Source organism: Nerophis ophidion, linkage group LG06 (genome assembly GCF_033978795.1).
Source record: "Nerophis ophidion isolate RoL-2023_Sa linkage group LG06, RoL_Noph_v1.0, whole genome shotgun sequence".
Classification (NCBI taxonomy): domain Eukaryota; kingdom Metazoa; phylum Chordata; class Actinopteri; order Syngnathiformes; family Syngnathidae; genus Nerophis; species Nerophis ophidion.
In genome coordinates, this window is record NC_084616.1 from 33,806,439 (window position 1) to 33,824,668 (window position 18,230).

Genomic DNA, 18,230 nt, shown 5'->3' on the forward strand with positions numbered 1-18,230 from the left:
TCCTGCGTGGGGAAAGGAGAGAGGGAGAAATCTTCAGTGCAGGAATGTGGCTGGCAGCAGCCACCAATGCATCGCCTCACCTGTACTGTGTTCAAAGTGAGGTGAATTATTTTTATATAGCGCGTTTCTCGAGTGACTCCAAGTGCTTTACATATAGTGAAACCAAATATCTAAAGCAGGGTCTCAGACATGCGGCCCGCGGGCCAATTGCGGCTCGTGAGACGTTATTTTGCGGCCCCCACCTTAATATGAAAGTCTAATGTTAGTGCGGCCCACAAGTTTTATATGAATGGCGCTTGCCAGCGTTGTGTTATTTGGGTCCAAAATGGCTCTTTCAACATTCGGGGTTGCCTACCCCTGCGTTAGTGGAAAAGCGGCATATGAGTGAAAGCGACAGTGACGTTGCCATGGAGACGAGGGTTTTCTTACGTGCCTGGCTGCAGTCACACGTAACAACTGTCCGTCAGTAATAACAGTCCCCAATAACCTGGACCAATTAAAACCATTATTTTTTTATTATCATTGTTTAATTTGCATTGCCTCACACGATGAACATTACATATATTTCTATATGACGGCGGATAACACCCCGGGAGCCGTCACTTTTTTACGCTCACTATCCCGGTACTTTCCCGGCTATTATCCGCCGACCGCCATGTTGCTGGAGGAAAAGCGGAACAACACACTGCGGATATAAGATTACTCTCTGTGCGTCGGCTAAATACAAATAAATTCCACAACCCCAAAAATGTCTTTTTCAAAGCCTGCAGTGAAGAGAAAGTTTTGTGATGAGCAAGAATTCGAGGAAAATTGGGAGATGCAATATTTCTTTGTTCAGCACAGGGGCACCCCGATGTGTCTTATTTGCACAGAGAAAGTTGCGGCGCACAAGGAATACAATTTGGAACGTCCTCTTACAACTAGACATGCTAAGGAGTATGCAAATGTTTTTTTAAGAAATCTTTTTTGGGGCCCAGCCTTACCCAGACTCTGCATCCAGTGGCCCCCAGGTGAATTGAGTTTGAGACCCCTAATCTAAAGTTAAATTTTTAAACCAGTGTGGGTGGTACTGTGAGCAGGTGGGTAAAGTGTCTTGCCCAAGAGAACAACGGCAGCGACTAGGATGGCAGAAGCGGGGATCGAAACTGAAACCCTCAAGTTGCTGGCACGGCCTCCCTACCAACCGAGCTATACATCCATCCATCCATTTTCTACCGCTTATTGAGCTATACACATATATACATATTAAAGTCTCATGCTGGGTTAAAAGCCAACTAATGAAAATGGGTTTTAAGAAATGTCTTAAAAATAGCTAAAGAAGGGGTCTGTCTCACATGGAGAGGGAGATCGTTCCAGTGTTTGGGACCCGCAACAGAGAAGGCTCTGTCCCCTGTGAGCTCACGCTTTGTTTTGGGTACCTCCAGGATTAGTTGATCAGCTGACCTGAGGGACCGGCGGGGGGCATAGAGGTGGAGCAGCTCAGAGAGGTAAAGTGGGGCAAATAGAATTTTTAGCTTCCAATATAATAGAATGTATTACAACTGACTGCAATAGTTGTATGAAGTAATGAAAATATTGTACAGCACTGAATTGAAAATTGACCAAGTATTAGTGATATTGTTATTATAAGCGCTAACACAGACATACTATTTATAGCAGCGCCGTGATCACAGAGCTAACTCGTTTACTTGCTGCTATATTGACATCGTCAACTGGTGAGCTGAACCTTGCCTCGGAGAGTGGATTTCTACAGCAGTATTTTTCAACCTTTTTTGAGCCGAAGCACATTTTTTTGCTTTGAAAAAATCTGGAGGCACAACGCCAACAGAAATCATTAAAAAACAGAACTCAGTTGACAGTAAAAAGTCGTTGTTTCAATTGTTGGATATGACTTTAATCCATAACCAAGCATGCATCACTATAGCTCTTGTCTCAAAGTAGGTGGACTGTCACCACCTGTCACATCACGCCGTGACTTAGTTTGAGTTTTTTGATGTTTTAATGTGTGTTTTAGTTATTGTCTTGCGCTCCTATTTTGGTGGCTTTTTTTTCTTTTGTTTTTAGTATTTTCCTGTAGCACTTTCATGTCTTCCTTTGAGCGATATTTCCCGCATCTACTTTGTTTTAGCAATCAAGGATATTTCAGTTGTTTTTATTCATCTTTGTGGGGACACTGTTGATTGTCTTGTCATGTTCGGATGCACATTGTGGATGCCGTCTTTGCTGTCATCCAGCATTCTAGTTTTTGTTTACTTTGTAGCCAGTTCAGTTTTAGTTTTGTTTTGCATAGCCTTCCCTAAGTTTCAATGTATTTTCTTAGGGGGACTCGCCTTCTGTTTATTTTTACCTTTTTACCTGCATGCTGCCTCTCGCTGTTTCCGACATTTACAAACCAATTAGCTACCCGCTGCCAGCTATTGATATGGAAACCTATTACACGGTTACTCTGTCGAGCTCTAGACAGCATTGATACTCAATAACAACACATAATTTGCAGAATATAATTACCGGTTTGCAAAAAATACTTTTAACCCAGATAGGTGAAATTAGATCATCTCCAATGGCACACCAGACTGTATTTCACGGCACACTAGTTGAAAAACACTGTTCTACAGTATGTCCTCCCCAGTCAAACACATAATCAGCAGCTTTTCCGTAGGGTAGCGATGATACACTCAAATTGCTTTGCGAAGTTTGCAACTGGCTCGGTCATATTTTTGATGATTTCAAAAAGTTAACTTCAATTTATCCGCTTCTTTCACACTTACTTTCCTCCTTCCCATTCTTAAAAAACAGAGGTAGGTCGGTCTTGAGCTACAAGCTAATGCAAAAGAGTAAGACCAGATGTTTTGGTATGCTCTTACGGCAGTGGTACCCAAAGTACAGCCCCAGCGACCAAAATCCGGCCCACAGGAAGTCTCAAGTTTAGTTTTTTTAATTTGTCCTTTCTAATCTATTTTCTACCACTTGTTGCTCTCGGGGTCTTCTAACCACTCAGGCAAATCATGTTGTCTAAAAATGCATTTTCCCATCGATAACGCGACATCATCACAGAGCAAGTGCGCACTCTTTTAGTCAATTAGTGCATGAGGAATATATATATATATATATATATATATATATATATATATATATATATATATATGGGCTTCACGGTGGCAGAGGGGTTAGTGCGTCTGCCTCACAATACGAAGGTCCTGAGTAGTCAGGGTTCAATCCTGGGCTCGGGATCTTTGTGTATGGAGTTTGCTTGTTCTCCCCGTGAATGCGTGGGTTCCCTCCGGGTACTCCGGCTTCCTCCCACTTCCAAAGACATGCACCTGGGGATAGGTTGATTGGCAACACTAATTTGGCCCTAGTGTGTGAATGTGAGTGTGAATGTTGTCTGTCTATCTGTGTTGGCCCTGCGATGAGGTGGCGACTTGTCCAGGGTGTACACTGCCTTCAGCCTGATTGTAGCAGAGATGGGCACCAGCGCCCCCCGCGACCCCAAAGGGAATAAGCGGTAGGAAATGGATGGATGGATGGATTACATTACATTAGGCTTCACGGTGGCAGAGGCGTTAGTGCGTCTGCCTCACAAAATGGATGGAGATATATATATAAATAAATAAATACATATACTGTATACATATATATATATATATATATATACATAGTCGCAATCAAAAGTTTACATACACTTACAGTATAGAGAATATAATGTCATGGCTGTCTTGAGTTTCCAATCATTTCTACAACTCATATTTTTTTGTGGTAGGGTGATTGGAGCACATACGTACTTGTTGGTCACAAATAACATTCATGAAGTTTGGTTCTTTTATGAATTTATTATGGGTCTACTGACAATGTGAGCAAATCTGTAGGGTCAAAAGTATACATACAGCAATGTTAATATTTGGTTAAATGTCCCTTGGCAAGTTTCACTGCGCTTTTGGTAGCCATCCAAAAGCTTCTGCTTGAGTTTTTGACAACTCATCTTAACAAAATTGGTGCAGTTCAGCTAAATGTGTTGGTTTTCTGACATGGACTTGTTTCTTCAGCATTGTCCACACGTTTAAGTCAGGACTATGGGAAGGCAATTCTAAAACCTCAATTGCAGCCTGATTTAGCCATTCCTTTACCACTTTTGACGTGTGTTTGGGGTCAATTTCCTGTTGGAACACCCAACTACGCCCAAGACCCAACCTCCAGGCTGTTGATTTTAGGTTTTCCTGAAGAATTTGGAGAGATAATCCTCCTTTTTCATTGTCCCATTTACTCTTTGTAAAGCACCAGTTCCATTGGCAGCAAAACAGGCTCAGAGCATAATACTACCACCACCATGCTTGACGGTAGGTTTGGTGTTCCTGGGATTAAAGGCCTCACCTTTTCTAATCCAAAAACATTGCTGGGTATTGTGGCCAAACAGCTCAATTTTCAATTCATCTGACCACAGAATTTATCTTTGTCCATGTGATGTCGAAAAGTTTGGGGAACTCTGTCTTACAAAGTTCACTGTGACATTTGCTTCATCATCTAATGGAGGGGAGGCTTGTAACTCAAGTTTTTGCTTGCACCTTAAAGCGGAATTGCTTTAAAGTGCAATAATTTTTTTATTTAAAAATTAGAAAGGTATAATAGGCTCCTGCCACCCCCGCAACACGGAGAGGTACAAGCAGTAAAAAATGGATGGATGAATGTACAGATGGCTTTAGAGGATTGGTTGCAAACTGAATAAGAAGCTACTTAACAAACAGGAAGCAATATGTGAAGCTCGGCGAACACACAACTACAACACTAAACATATCTTGCGGTGTACCCCAGGGATCAATACTGGGACCAAAATTGTTTAAGTATAATATAAATGACATTTGTAAAGTTACAAAAGTCTTGAAGTTAGTATTATTCACGGATAAAACAACTGTGTTTTGTGTAGGAGAGAAGACACAGAAGATAATACAAATATTAGCACAAAAATTGAACATATTAGAGAGATGTTTTGACAAAAACAGACTATTTTTGAATATCAGTAAAACTGAAAACAATGATATTCAGTAACAGTAGTAGAGAAAGTCAAAAAAAAAAGAAGAGAAATTCAAACATACAAAAAGACGGAGTAGACATTTTAAGAGTTAATTAAATACATTTTTAGGGTGTAATAATTGATGGTAAAATGAACTGGAAATCAACAAAGATCAAACAAGATAAGGTATCAAAAAATAGTTTTATAATGAACAAAGAAAAATATGTAATGGACAAAAAACTAATCACGTCATATTGTCTACTGCTCGCGAGTGTCACCATATCTGAGTTATTGTGTAGAAATATGGGGAGATAAATACAAAAATACACTTTATTCACTAACCACGTTCCAAAAGAAGTCAGTTAGAATAATACATAATGTTCAATAGAGAGAAGATTAAAACCCTTTATTTATTGAATCAAAAGTACTAACATTCAAAGATATACTTAATTGGCATATAGACAAAATGATGTACAAAGCAAACTATAACCTGCTACTTACCACAATTCTTCTCAACAAAATACCTTAGAGAAAAATGTAACTTAAAGCATTTGTATGCACGTACAACATTTAAAATCTTTAGTATGTGGAATTAAATTATAGAATGGATTAAGTAAAGACATCAAACAATGGACTAATATGATCCAGTCCAAGAAACTGTTCAAACTACAAGTGCTACAAGTACAAAGAACAACCATGACAAACATTCTGAACTCATTGATAATCTTATTCATCTAAATATATGAGATAGAACTTATTTAAATATTTATTATATATTCAATCAAATATTTACTTATATTACAATATTTATGGATTAAATTGTGAACAAACTGAGAACTGGAAAAGTGTGGAATGGAAGAGGATTAAATAAGCTCTGTTTCTTCCTACTCCTTTTCGAACATGTTTTAATTTTCCCGAAGGAACTCTCCTGAAGGAATCAATAAAGTACTATCTATCTATCTATCTGTCTATCTATGTTGAAAGGAGAAACTAGAAATTGCTATGTATCATGTTGTAACTGCATGTATGTTCAAAATAAACCTAAACAATAACCATAATTGAAATTCCAGAACTCTAATCACTTTTACACAATATTCATAAGTCATCCTTATAAATGGAGATGCATGAGTAAGAACGGCTTGCAAATTATAGACTCGCAACTGCGAATCAGTTTTTACTTGTTACAGGCCAGGTCTTGTAGGACACGCGACCCACTAAAAAACAAGTCTTTAGGGTCACAACCCACCATTTGAGAATCCCTGCCTCAGAGTATTCTGCAAACAGCTTGTACTGTATATCAGTATGAGTGACACATTTTTTCCCAACATTAAATTATTGTGCTCTAATAGGTGTTAAAACAGTTTGTATGTTTAGAGTTCTACGGCGTGGCGCAGTGGTAGAGTGGCTGTGCGCAACCCGAGGGTCCCTGGTTCAATCCCCACCTAGTACCAACCTCGTCATGTCCGTTGTGTCCTTGAGCAAGACACTTCACCCTTGCTCCTGATGGGTGCTGGTTAGCGCCTTGCATGGCAGCTCCCTCCATCAGTGTGTGAATGTGTGTGTGAATGGGTAAATGTGGAAGTAGTGTCAAAGCGCTTTGAGTACCTTGAAGGTAGAAAAGCGCTATACAAGTACAACCCATTTATTTATCATTTACTCTCCCAAAGAATACATCTAAGAAGATTAAGGCAGTGCTAGATAACAATGGTGCTTACAATAAATATCGAAATTTTGGGCAAAATTTAGATGTATTCACTAAAGAGTATTTGTGTTGCCTATAACGCTAAACCTGGGCTTTAAATGGACATTACCTCTACAAGTAATGTACTTTCACAACTAACAATGTTTAATTGTACAAAGCCCGTTTCCACAAGTTGAGAAATTGTTTTAGATGTAAGTATAAACGGAATGCAATGATTTGCAAATCATTTTCAACCCATATTCAGTTGAAAATGCTACAGAGACAACATATTTGATATTCAAACTGATATACATTTTTGTTTCTGAAAATAATCAATAACTTTAGAATTTGATGCCAGCAACATGTGACAAAGAAGTTGGGAAAGGTGTCAATAAATACTGATAAAGTTGAGGAATGCTCATCAAACACATATTTGGAAAATCCCACAGGTGTGCAGGCTAATTGGGAACAGGTGGGTGCCATGATTGGGTATAAAAACAGCTTCCCAAAATATGCTCAGTCTTTCACAAGAAAGGGCGGGCGAGGTACACCCCTTTGTCCACAACTGCGTGAGGAAATAGTCAAACAGTTTAAGAACAACGTTTTTCAAAGTACAATTGCAAAACATTTAGGGATTTCAACATCTACGGTCCATAATATCATCAAAAGGTTCAGAGAATCTGGAGAAATCACTCCTCGTAAGCGGCATGGCCAGAAACCAACATTGAATGACCGTGACCTTCGATCCCTCAGACGGCACTGTAACAAAAACTGACATCAATCTCTAAAGGATATCACCACATGGGCTCAGGAACACTTCAGAAAACCACTGTCACTAAATACAGTTTGTCGCTACATCTGTAAGTGCAAGTTAAAGCTCTACTATGCAAAGCGAAAGCCATTAGGGACGGCGTGGCGCAGTGGGGAGAGTGGCCGTGCGCAACCCGTCCGTTGTGTCCTGAGCAAGACACTTCACCCTTGCTCCTGATGGGTGCTTGTTGGCGCCTTGCATGGCAGCTCCCTCCATCAGTGTGTGAATGTGTGTGTGAATGGGTAAATGTGGAAGTAGTGTCAAAGCGCTTTGAGTACCTTGAAGGTAGAAAAGCGCTATACAAGTACAACCCATTATTTATCAACAACATCCAGAAACGCCGCCGGCTTCTCTGGGCCCGAGATCATCTAAAATAGACTGATGCAAAGTGGAAAAGTGTTCTGTAGTCTGACAAGTCCACATTTCAAATTTTTGGGGGAAATATTCAACATTGTGTCATCCGGACCAAAGGGGAAGCAAACCATCCAGACTGTTATCAATGCAAAGTTCAAAAGCCAGCATCTGTGATGGTATGGGGGTGCATTAGTGCCCAAGGCATGGGTTACGTACATATCTGTGAAGGCACCATTAATGCTGAAAGGTACATACAGGTTTTGGAACAACATATACAGTACTGCCATCTAAGCGCCGTCTTTTTCATGGACGCCCCTGCTTATTTCAGCAAGACAATGCCAAGCCACATTCAGCACGTGTTACAACAGCTTGGCTTCATAAATGTAGTCCAGACCTGTCTCCCATCGAAAATGTGTGCCGCATTATGAAGCGTAAAATACGAAAGCGGAGACCCCGGACTGTTGAACGACTGAAGCTCTACATAAAACAAGAATGGGAAAGAATTCCACTTTCAAAGCTTCAACAATTAGTTTCCTCAGTTCCCAAACGTTTATTGAGTGTTGTTAAAAGAAAAGGTGATGTAACACAGTGGTGAACATGCCCTTTCCCAACTATTTTGGCATGTGTTGCAGCCATGAAATTCTAAGTTAATTAATGTTTGCAAAAAAAAAAAAAGTTTATGAGTTTAAACATCAAATATCTTGTCTTTGTAGTGCATTCAATTGAATATGGGTTGAAGAGGATTTGCAAATCATTGTATTCCATTTATATTTACATCTAACACTATTTCCCAACTCATATGGAAACACGGTTTGTACCAAACATATGCAAATGTGTCCAACTGAGACTAAACCAAAGCAAATTCCAATGACATTTACATTAATGCAGCACAAAAGGTCATGGGCAGTGCAATAACATTGAATCATGTTAAATATGACATGAGCCGTCCTCTCTGCATTTCAATCTTTGCAAACACTACCAGCTTTTTTATTTGGAATAGTATGATAATTTTACAGTTAGCATAGTTTGTTAGCTTGATTATAAACTTCAGCATTGTTTACTATAATTGGAGTGGAACAGATCTCTTTTGTATATGGAAGCCTGTATACACCACTTAAAAAATATCCTCATGGCAAGTCATAATGTCCCCCCCCCAAAAGAAATGTTTTGTCCATGTCCCTTTAGGGGCTCTGTATAATTATGAGGAAAAAAAGATGAAATTATGAGATAAGAAAGTTGAAAATTGAGAGAAAGGTCATAATTACGACATAAAAATTCTAAATTTGATTTTTTTAAAAGTAATAAGAACAAAAGTCTAATATTTGAGATAAAAATACATAATTGCGAGATAAATAGTCATAACTGTGAGACAAATGCCATATTTATGAGATAGAGTCAAAATTATGAGATAAAAAGTCACAACTGAGATAAAAGTGCCCAGAACTACCATTGTGAATTAACATATATAAACACATATACAGTTTTGTGGAATTGTCATACCTGCACCAGCCTCAGATTGTCGTAGGAGCAGGCAGATTTTGGAGAAAAGAAGGCGCTGACAGGTCAGCATACAGTCAGTGTTATTCAGACCAACTAATATCTATAAGCACACATATGGTAAACAAGTGCATGTTATCATTGGGATATATTTTCCACCTACACACCTCACAGTTACTTGTGGCCCATAAACTAAACATTGAATGGATGTCATTGTTTTGGGTTTTTTCAACTCACCTTTGACTTGAAAATTTCAGTTGACTGTGAAAAAGTTGAATGCTAAAATTAGACATGAACTATACAATATTTATAATAAAAAAAGAAATAAAATAAATACAACTCAGGATGAAATTGGATTATATGTACTGCAGGGCGGGGCTAACAATACTACCGGAAGTAAAATACATAATTAGCAAATTATTTTTCATTATTTTGAAAAATTATTTGCAAATTATTTTAGGATTACAAAAAAAAAAACAGAATATTAACACAATTTACACATTAAAATATTTGTTTGCAGTTCAACCTGAATTCCGCAGTGTAAATGAAAAAAGAACAAAAGAGGTCTAGCCTTCCTGTGTTTTAGCGAGCTTGCTAGCCACATTCGACATTTGTATTATTACAAACATTAACGTATACATACTGTATTGGTGGCTTAAGAAAAGCTATGTCGACCCAAAATAGACAAAGCACTGTCAAAATGTGATTAAACTGGCCGTATTTTCACTAAACTGACAAAAACATTTTAGCTAGTTTTACTAAACTGAAGTGAGGAAAGAGGAAATTAGCCTCAATGACGTCATTAGGCAGGCAATTCTTTCAGTTAGACTGACACCTGGCGGAAGGAAGATGCAACTGTCGTTTAAGGCAGTAGCACATTTAAAAGGGTGGTTAAAAATGTTCAGTTCAGTTTATAGAAAATGACATACATTTCTGACAAAGCATCTGATTTTATTTGACATGAACCACATCCAATGACAGCATTTTTTTTCACGTTTGTCCAGACATGTTTGGAGAAATCGCACCATTTGAACAGAACTGCTGCAGCTCAGTGATGCATAGTGAAGAAACAAGTCATTGAGGTATACAATATTGTGGGCCCTTGGGTTTGTGTGTGTGTGAACAAGATCCAAACTTGCATACACCTTAACATATGTGCTTGGAATAACTTTGGGAATCTGGATCACTCACTGCAACTTCAACATGTTTATTATTTGTACTTACATTGCATGCTGATATTTTTTTGTCAGAACTGCCACAACTGGTGAGGACCTCTTCTGAAACAAAACAATGAACAACTTATGAGCATCCAGACATTGGACGATATGTTTTCTCCCCCAATTGAATAGCACCAATATCAATTGAAAAAGGCTTAAAGGCCAACATTAAATTATAAAAGTTTATTAAAAACATCTCAGAGTGAGACAGTTGCAACAGAGGAATCACAAAGTGGCTCAAATGCTTCACTTCTTCAATGATTTGTTTTTACTTGCCCGCAAACATGTCAGCGTGTGACACTGAATGCAAAGTGACAAGTGGCCGAGCTGCTTTCCATCAAGTAAAGTAGCTCATTTGCAGGAATTGTGGCATTTCAAACAAGAAAATAGCAATGAAAACCCTATAAAATATATTAATTTCCATATCTGGATGGAACGGATTAAAGTACAGTGAAGGCGACGTTAAAAAAGGAATATAAAGAAAACATTTTCTTAAAAAAAAAGATGGTTTCATATTCTTTAGAAAAAAACAATGTTTCACTAAGAAAAGCCAATTCATCACAACACACGCACACACCTCAGACACACGCACACACACACTCGCACTGAACGATATCGGGGAAAGTGCATGGTGTTCCTGCCAGAATCCTCTAAATGTTGCAACATGAAACCATACTAAAATAATAAAAATGCTGTCAAGTATGAAACATCAGTCAAGTCTCATGTATACACAACACCAGTGATAACAGTATTTGACCTAAAATACAGAATACATATTGACATCCTTACCCTCATTTATCTTCTATACATCTTTTGCAAAGTAGGATCTTTTTTTTTTTTTTCATATTCATCTCTGACTTGCTTGTAACTGTCACTCTGATTGTTGTTCTCAGTGTTAGACATTCAGAAAGCATTAGAATAAGTGATGATGTAATGAGGAAAAAAGAAATACAATTTGAAAAAAAAAAGACATGAGTTTGGTTAGAAGCTGGTGGAATAGCTTCTAAATGAGAGGAGCTTCGAATTACAGTTCCACAGGTTTCAATAAGGCAAAGTTCTGTCCTCACGTGTGATTTCTTTGTGAAATTCAACAGTCCATATTGTCACAATGGGGCTTTATTGTGAAAAGGCCTAGGCCTGCCTTCTAATAATCGACCTATGCTATTCAACGGTGTTCTGAGATGTGCTGTGTGCCTAAGATGTAACAACGATGCACTATTGAGAGCAAAAGCAGTGTGCTTACAATTACAAAGACTGTGCTATGTGGTCTAAAGCGCGCTAGGTGGGCTGCTTTTTCACTAAGAAGCCCACTTTCCAGTGAGTCATCCAGATCACTTAGACAATGTTCAGCTGTCATGAATATTTTTTTTTCTTGAATGCTAAGGGCTCTTTCTGTGCAGGATATGACAAATGTGCCTTTTTGGAGCATGAAAAAAACAATAAATGTGTGCTATTTGAACCATAGATTACACATTCAAACTAGCTCAAGTTTCAATTCCGTATTGGATTCTATTTTGTCTTTGATAGGGGATTTGAAAAAAACAGCTAGTGTTGCATGATATAACCTTCATCTTTTGTTCTCTCCAGGAGTCACTAAGCCAATTTTGTGTCTTTTTTTTTTTTACTTCTCTCCTGAACCTTAGTGCATTTTCAGACACTTTTAACATCTGCTGCCATTTTGCACATTTCTTCTAGGAAGGCAACGTGTCACGGCGCCCCCTGCTGGCAGCACTTAATACTGACGGTGAGGTTTCTTCTGTTAAACTGTAACTGGGCATATCAGAGGTGTGAGGACTTAAAGTGCAAGGGGGGAAAGTTCCAGCTCTTCTCTGTAGTTCCTTCCTGTCACTTAAAAGTGAGAGGTTTTTTTGGGGGATGACAAAAAAATCTGGATGGATGAAAAGCAAATCATTTTTGTAATAAAATGTCTTGTAAAATGAGCAATGAGGGAGGAGTAGGAAGCACACTTTGTTGCAGTACTACTACTGTATATTCATTGCAAGACTGGCGATTTCAATGTGTGGCTGACTTGTAAAGTTCCTTTCCCTCATGTGCGCTCGCAGCTGCGTGCACGTGCATGAAGCCAGATCACATGTTGTAGGCCACGTAAATGGGGTCCAGTTGATCTGCCAGGAAGGAGTCACGCAGGTGCATCCGCTGCTTCTCCCCTCTGGAGTTGATGGGGATCACTCCCGGGTCCACGATGACCACCACACCTACGATGAGGTGGTGCTCCTCCAGGACCACGTTGGTGACTAGGGGCACCAGGTCCAGCGCTTCCTGCTCGGAGCCACACAGCTCTGCAACCACCACCAGCAGGTTGGTCCACGTAAACACGGCACTGGGGAGCACACGGGGTACATTCAATCTGAATACAGTGGAACCTCTACATCTACAAGTCCCTCTGAGGTCATATTATTTGGAATCTGACTCATATTTTTAGTAAGTATGCCAGCCACCCTCGAGCATCAGGGGATTAACTCAGCATGTGTTTGGTTTTCTCTCCGGCTTTTTGTTTTTTGGAACAACAACACAATAAATACAATAGGAGAGTTTAGAAGAATTCCCAGGAGTTGTCACTTGTTCTCAAAATGAAGTTACAACATTTCATTGTATTACTAATAGGGGTGGTGTTTTTTTGTTTTTTTTAAATCTACAGTGCTTAAAACATGATTAGATCACCACCCAGTGGTAATTACCAAATGTATTGTTTTTGTTTTAGGGGCTAAGGTTAATTCAATCAAATGTGGAAGCTCATTAGCTGGAATAATATTTTTAATGCTAAAATATTTTATTACATGAATCTCATGAACTTGTAAACCTAGTATTTTGGGGGGGAAATAAAAAAAGTAATTTACTTGTTGTGAGTCAATATGTCTTGAATAATATGTACAATGATAGTAATTTACTTCAGTTTTTTTTTTTTAGTATTCATTTTCTAAAATATTAGTTTTATCGTTTAGTAATTTAACTAAGAGCCTGTGCATGGCACAATTGTGACACAATACACCATTGTTTGCGTCCACATCATATGACATAACAGTTATGGAATTATTTATTGTTATCACGTCTTAATATTAAATAGGGTTAAGTTATTGTTTCACTTGTATGTCACATAAGAATGAGAAGATGTCACTAAAAGGATTACCTGTATATTTATTAAACGTAAGAGCCTGAGACGGATCAATTACATTTTCATTGATTCTTATGAAAAATACAGTAATCCCTTGTTCATCGCTGTTAATTGGTCCCAGACATGACCACAATAAAAGAATTTTGGCAAAGTAGGAACTATTAAAATTATAAATCAAATCAAAGACCCTTTAACCTGCTCTCTTCCTGGTCTGATATAATGTACTGTAAACTATACTATTGCAAAAGGTATGTTTGGAAAAAGTGTATGATTTCACTCATCAGTTTAACAGCAACACAGCAACCGTTTTTTAATCATATCCATCATAAATATATACGTCTCCTGTGAATGCTCGCGTCTTGCTCTTACTCGTACATGACCCCAGATTGGGCAGCTGGAAAGTAGGCAGCCCTCGAAAGCCAATCAATGAGCTTTTGTCCGGTCTAATGGGACAGGCTTCAGTCTGAGCAGTGGTTTTCCGCCAAGCACGAGCTTTTGATTTGCCTCCATTCAAAAACGTTATAATATTATTGCACATTAAAAAGTACAACGGACAAAAACTGCTCTTTGAAAAAGTGCAGTGGACATGTCCCCATCTGCCCCGCCCAACCCCCAAATTAACGTCCATGTGAACAATGCAATGTGCCCAATTAAATAAGATAGTAGAGTGAAGTCCCAGTGTGTGTCTATGCTAGCTCACCTCTCTGCGATGCTGCGATGAGCTCGAGACACAGACGTCTCCATGTCAATAGGGTGGTAACGCAAACCCCTCAGCTCCAATGTCTCATCCAGGGAGCCCACAACAAACAAGGCATCATGGCGATCTGCAGCAGAAAAGCAAATCACCATTATTAGTTATGAGGGAAAAAACAGTGGCTCATTTTTTAAAAACACCACCTGACCTCCACTAGCATCCAGTAGCTCAGTTCTCTTGATGAAGCCCAGGTAGCCTGTTCTGGCCCACAGAGTGTTAGGCTCCCCAAAGCTGAGTCGTGTGTTGAAGTGGTCTGCCTGCAGGCTTTCCTCCCCGTAGATGGTATAGTAGCCGCTTGCACTGTGAGGACTGTTCACCCAAATCTGCACACACACAAAAACTTATTTTAGAGTCACAAAGCAAATCTAATATGTATTATTTTGGAGCAAAGAGAAGAGCTGGTGTAATTGTATCCTATTGTCTCTGTGGACTTACCTCGCCAAGATGAGAGTCTCCCAGTGGACCTCTGGTCTCTGGGTTGACGATAATGACCCTCAACCCAGGTAGGATCTTAAAATAAAACATAATAGACATAAAGAGTTTAACTTCTGGGTTCGTCACGGCACATACAGTATTAACATTGCACTAATCTATTAATAATCAATACTCACAGTGCCCGATTCCATGAGCGGAAGACTTTGCGGAGCTCCCCGTTCCACAAGTCTCACCCTGGGGGATAGGCATTGTTTACACAATTAAAAAAAAAAAGTTACCAAAAAAATCTCCAATTTTACCTGTCATGACGCAGAGACTTCATGTCTACATAGACGGTGGAGGGGTCTGGTCCAGCTGTGCCCTGTGACACAGACAGCAAAACAAACATTTAATGTTGGAAAATAGTCAACAACTTAGAGCAGAAATAAATACAAAATACTCCATCATAGTAAGTGCAATTAAAGAGTACATGGGTGAGTGTGCCAACCTGCATACAGATGGCGAGGTTAACCCTGGAGCCAAAGGCGGTGCTGACGGCTCGCGACGACAGACCGAGATCTTTGAAGAGCTTGGAGAAGGACTGTGTGAGGGAAAGTCGAGGGCGCTCCTCTGCTATCACTACGCAGCTCCGCACGCAAGACAGATTGAGACCTCGCGCCTTTATGAACATACACACAAACCCGCACTATTGTAAAATTCTATTGTCAGACACATTCTTAGTCTTTTCAAAAATGACTATTAGTAATTTTTAAGCTAAACTAACGATGGAGCTAGAAAAACTAGAATTGTGGGTGTAAATGTCCATCCATCCATTTTCGACCGCTTGTCCATTTTGGGGTCGCGGGGGGGTGCTGGAGCCTATCCCAGCTGCATTCGGGCAGAAGGCGGCGTACATCCTGGACAAGTTGCCATCTCCTTGCAGGGCCAACACAGATAGACAGACAACATTTACACTCACATTCACACACTAGGGCCAGTGTAGGGTTGCCAATCAACCTATCCTCAGGTGCATGTTTTTGGCGGTGGGAGGAAGCCACAGTACCCGGAGAGAACCCACGCAAACACGGGGAGAACATGCAAACTACACACAGAAAGATCCTGATCCCGGGATTGAACTCAGGACTACTCAGGACCTTTGTATTGTGAGGCACATGCACTAACCCCTGTTCCACCGTGTAAATATATTTTGTTGAATTAAATCAAACAAGCATTAGCACTAAATTACACTAAATAAGTGTTAATTTACACAGAATTTTTTTCAACCGTTTGCACAGTTACCTTCAGCATCTCCGTCTGGGTTCCGAGGCCCTTGGTACAAAGCTCCATTACGGAGTATGAGCAGAAGGTGTCTCTGATCTTGTACTGACTGAGCGTGCTCAGCCACAGAGGAAGCGAGCTCTCCAGCTCCAAGGGAGGGATGAGGATGGACTGGTGACCTGAGTAAACACTGACGCGCAAACACGCTCAATATAGCGACAATGACATAGCCTATTCTAATTGGCATGTGAATTTTAGATACCTGGAGAGGCACCACAGGACAAAGCCGAGGCCACAGTAGGGGTCCAGGCAGATGGCTATTTGACGTGAAGAGTAGAGTTCACACTGCAGCTTGATGGAGCGGCACAGAGTGCTAACTGCAGCGTGAGACATCTGACAAAGAAATGCCCCCACAACCTCTTACAATACTGCTCATTATTAGGATCAACAATTCATATTGTTATATGAATAACGTTGTCAATCAAGAACGCCCATTATTATATTTTTAAAAACGTTATTACAGGATCTCATTAGATTGTGCAATGGTACGTTTAGCTGTGGCTAGTGCGTGTATAATGTATATTTTATCCCTGCCCACCTTAACTCCAGTTAACATTCCTGTGGTAGACACACTGAAGTCCAGGTAAGCTAACATTTCAGCTGTAGGGGGTTTATAGATTTGTGGAGGACGCTTTCTTGGGAGATCATCTGTGAGGAGAATAAAAGGGAAATAAAAATACTGTATTTATCAAATTTTAGTGGTAACTTTGCTGATTGTAAGCTTGCAAAATTCAATATAGAGCCTTTGCAGCTATACAATACGCTTGCTGTAACCACGGCAATTGCAATGTGCCATTAAAACTAGAGAGAGCACCTGTTGGACAGAAAAGGGTACTGTACATAAAGTTGTTGCAATGAGCCATAAAGGTAGGATAAATTAAATAGGCACCTGTATCAATGATGGTGGGCCATGTCTTGATGTTGACGCTGGCAGCAGCTTCCCTGGACCTGAGGATCCTCATGAGAGGCTGAGTGGTGAGGATGCAGGCTGCTTTGCTCACCTGCACAATAGCAAACATTCCCAGAAGTCTATTCATTCACACTGCTCAACCAACATAATTCCACAAATAATTTAATTCAAAAGATAAAGATGTCATGAAGTAATATGGTCATCATAGAATATCACCTGTAAATTTACAATACAATTTTTTATTAAAAAACTATGGTAGTGTCATTAATATTTCTTAGCACTCGGGCAAATTTAGGATTGACCATACACACATACACTTAAGATCCAAAAAGAATCCGCTCATAAAAGTGTCATGAGTCAGCATTACTTATTTCTTTTTTTGTTTACTTTCAACCCCTGGAATCTTTTAACAACTTCAGATCTATGGGTTAAGAATCAGAGTGTATATATATATATATGTATGTGTGTTTATACATATACATATATATATATATATATATATATATATATATATATATATATATATATATATATATATATATATCCATCCATCCATCCATCCATTTTCTACCGCTTATTCCCTTTCGGGGTCGCGGGGGGCATATATATATATATATACATATATACGTATATACGTACGTACATACATACATTTGTACGTACATACATACATACATATGTACATTTGGGGTGTAACGGTACACAAAAATGTCGGTTCGGTACATACCTCGGCTTTGAGGTCACGGTTCGGTTCATTGTCGGTACAGTAAGAAAACAACAAAATATAAATGTTTTGGTTATTTATTTACCAAATTTGTAAACAATGGCATAACATACATATACACAGAGGGTCCATTGCCAGGGTTAATGTGGTCAACATATATAAAATAAAAACTAAATAAGATAAGGCTCAGAATGGTTTCTTAACAAAACCTTTTTACAAATAAAGTGCTTTTTTTGATTGATTGATTGAGACTTTTCTTAGTAGATTGCACAGTAAAGTACATATTCCGTACAATTGACCAGTGAATGCTAACACCCCAATACGTTTTTTTAACTTGTTTAAGTCAGGGCCCACGTTCATCAACACCGCCCGCCGTTTTTTGTGGACATGTT

The 18,230-nt window shown here is 39.2% G+C and overlaps 1 protein-coding gene across 1 annotated transcript in view; it reads right to left on the reverse strand.

The window, feature by feature from the left end:
• Positions 1–10,733: 10,733 nt before the first annotated feature.
• dip2ba (disco-interacting protein 2 homolog Ba) overlaps positions 10,734–18,230 on the reverse strand; it is a 99,259-nt gene continuing 91,762 nt past the window's right edge. Inside the window, exons 28-38 of the mRNA XM_061903483.1 lie at positions 17,094–17,205; positions 16,743–16,852; positions 16,407–16,537; positions 16,166–16,334; positions 15,375–15,545; positions 15,187–15,248; positions 15,064–15,121; positions 14,888–14,962; positions 14,601–14,775; positions 14,399–14,522; positions 10,734–12,906 (exon numbers count right to left, since the gene is read on the reverse strand). Of these exons, the coding sequence (XP_061759467.1) occupies positions 12,654–12,906; positions 14,399–14,522; positions 14,601–14,775; positions 14,888–14,962; positions 15,064–15,121; positions 15,187–15,248; positions 15,375–15,545; positions 16,166–16,334; positions 16,407–16,537; positions 16,743–16,852; positions 17,094–17,205 (1,440 nt within the window). The 3' untranslated portion in view covers positions 10,734–12,653. The remainder of the gene's footprint in view (positions 12,907–14,398; positions 14,523–14,600; positions 14,776–14,887; positions 14,963–15,063; positions 15,122–15,186; positions 15,249–15,374; positions 15,546–16,165; positions 16,335–16,406; positions 16,538–16,742; positions 16,853–17,093; positions 17,206–18,230) is intronic.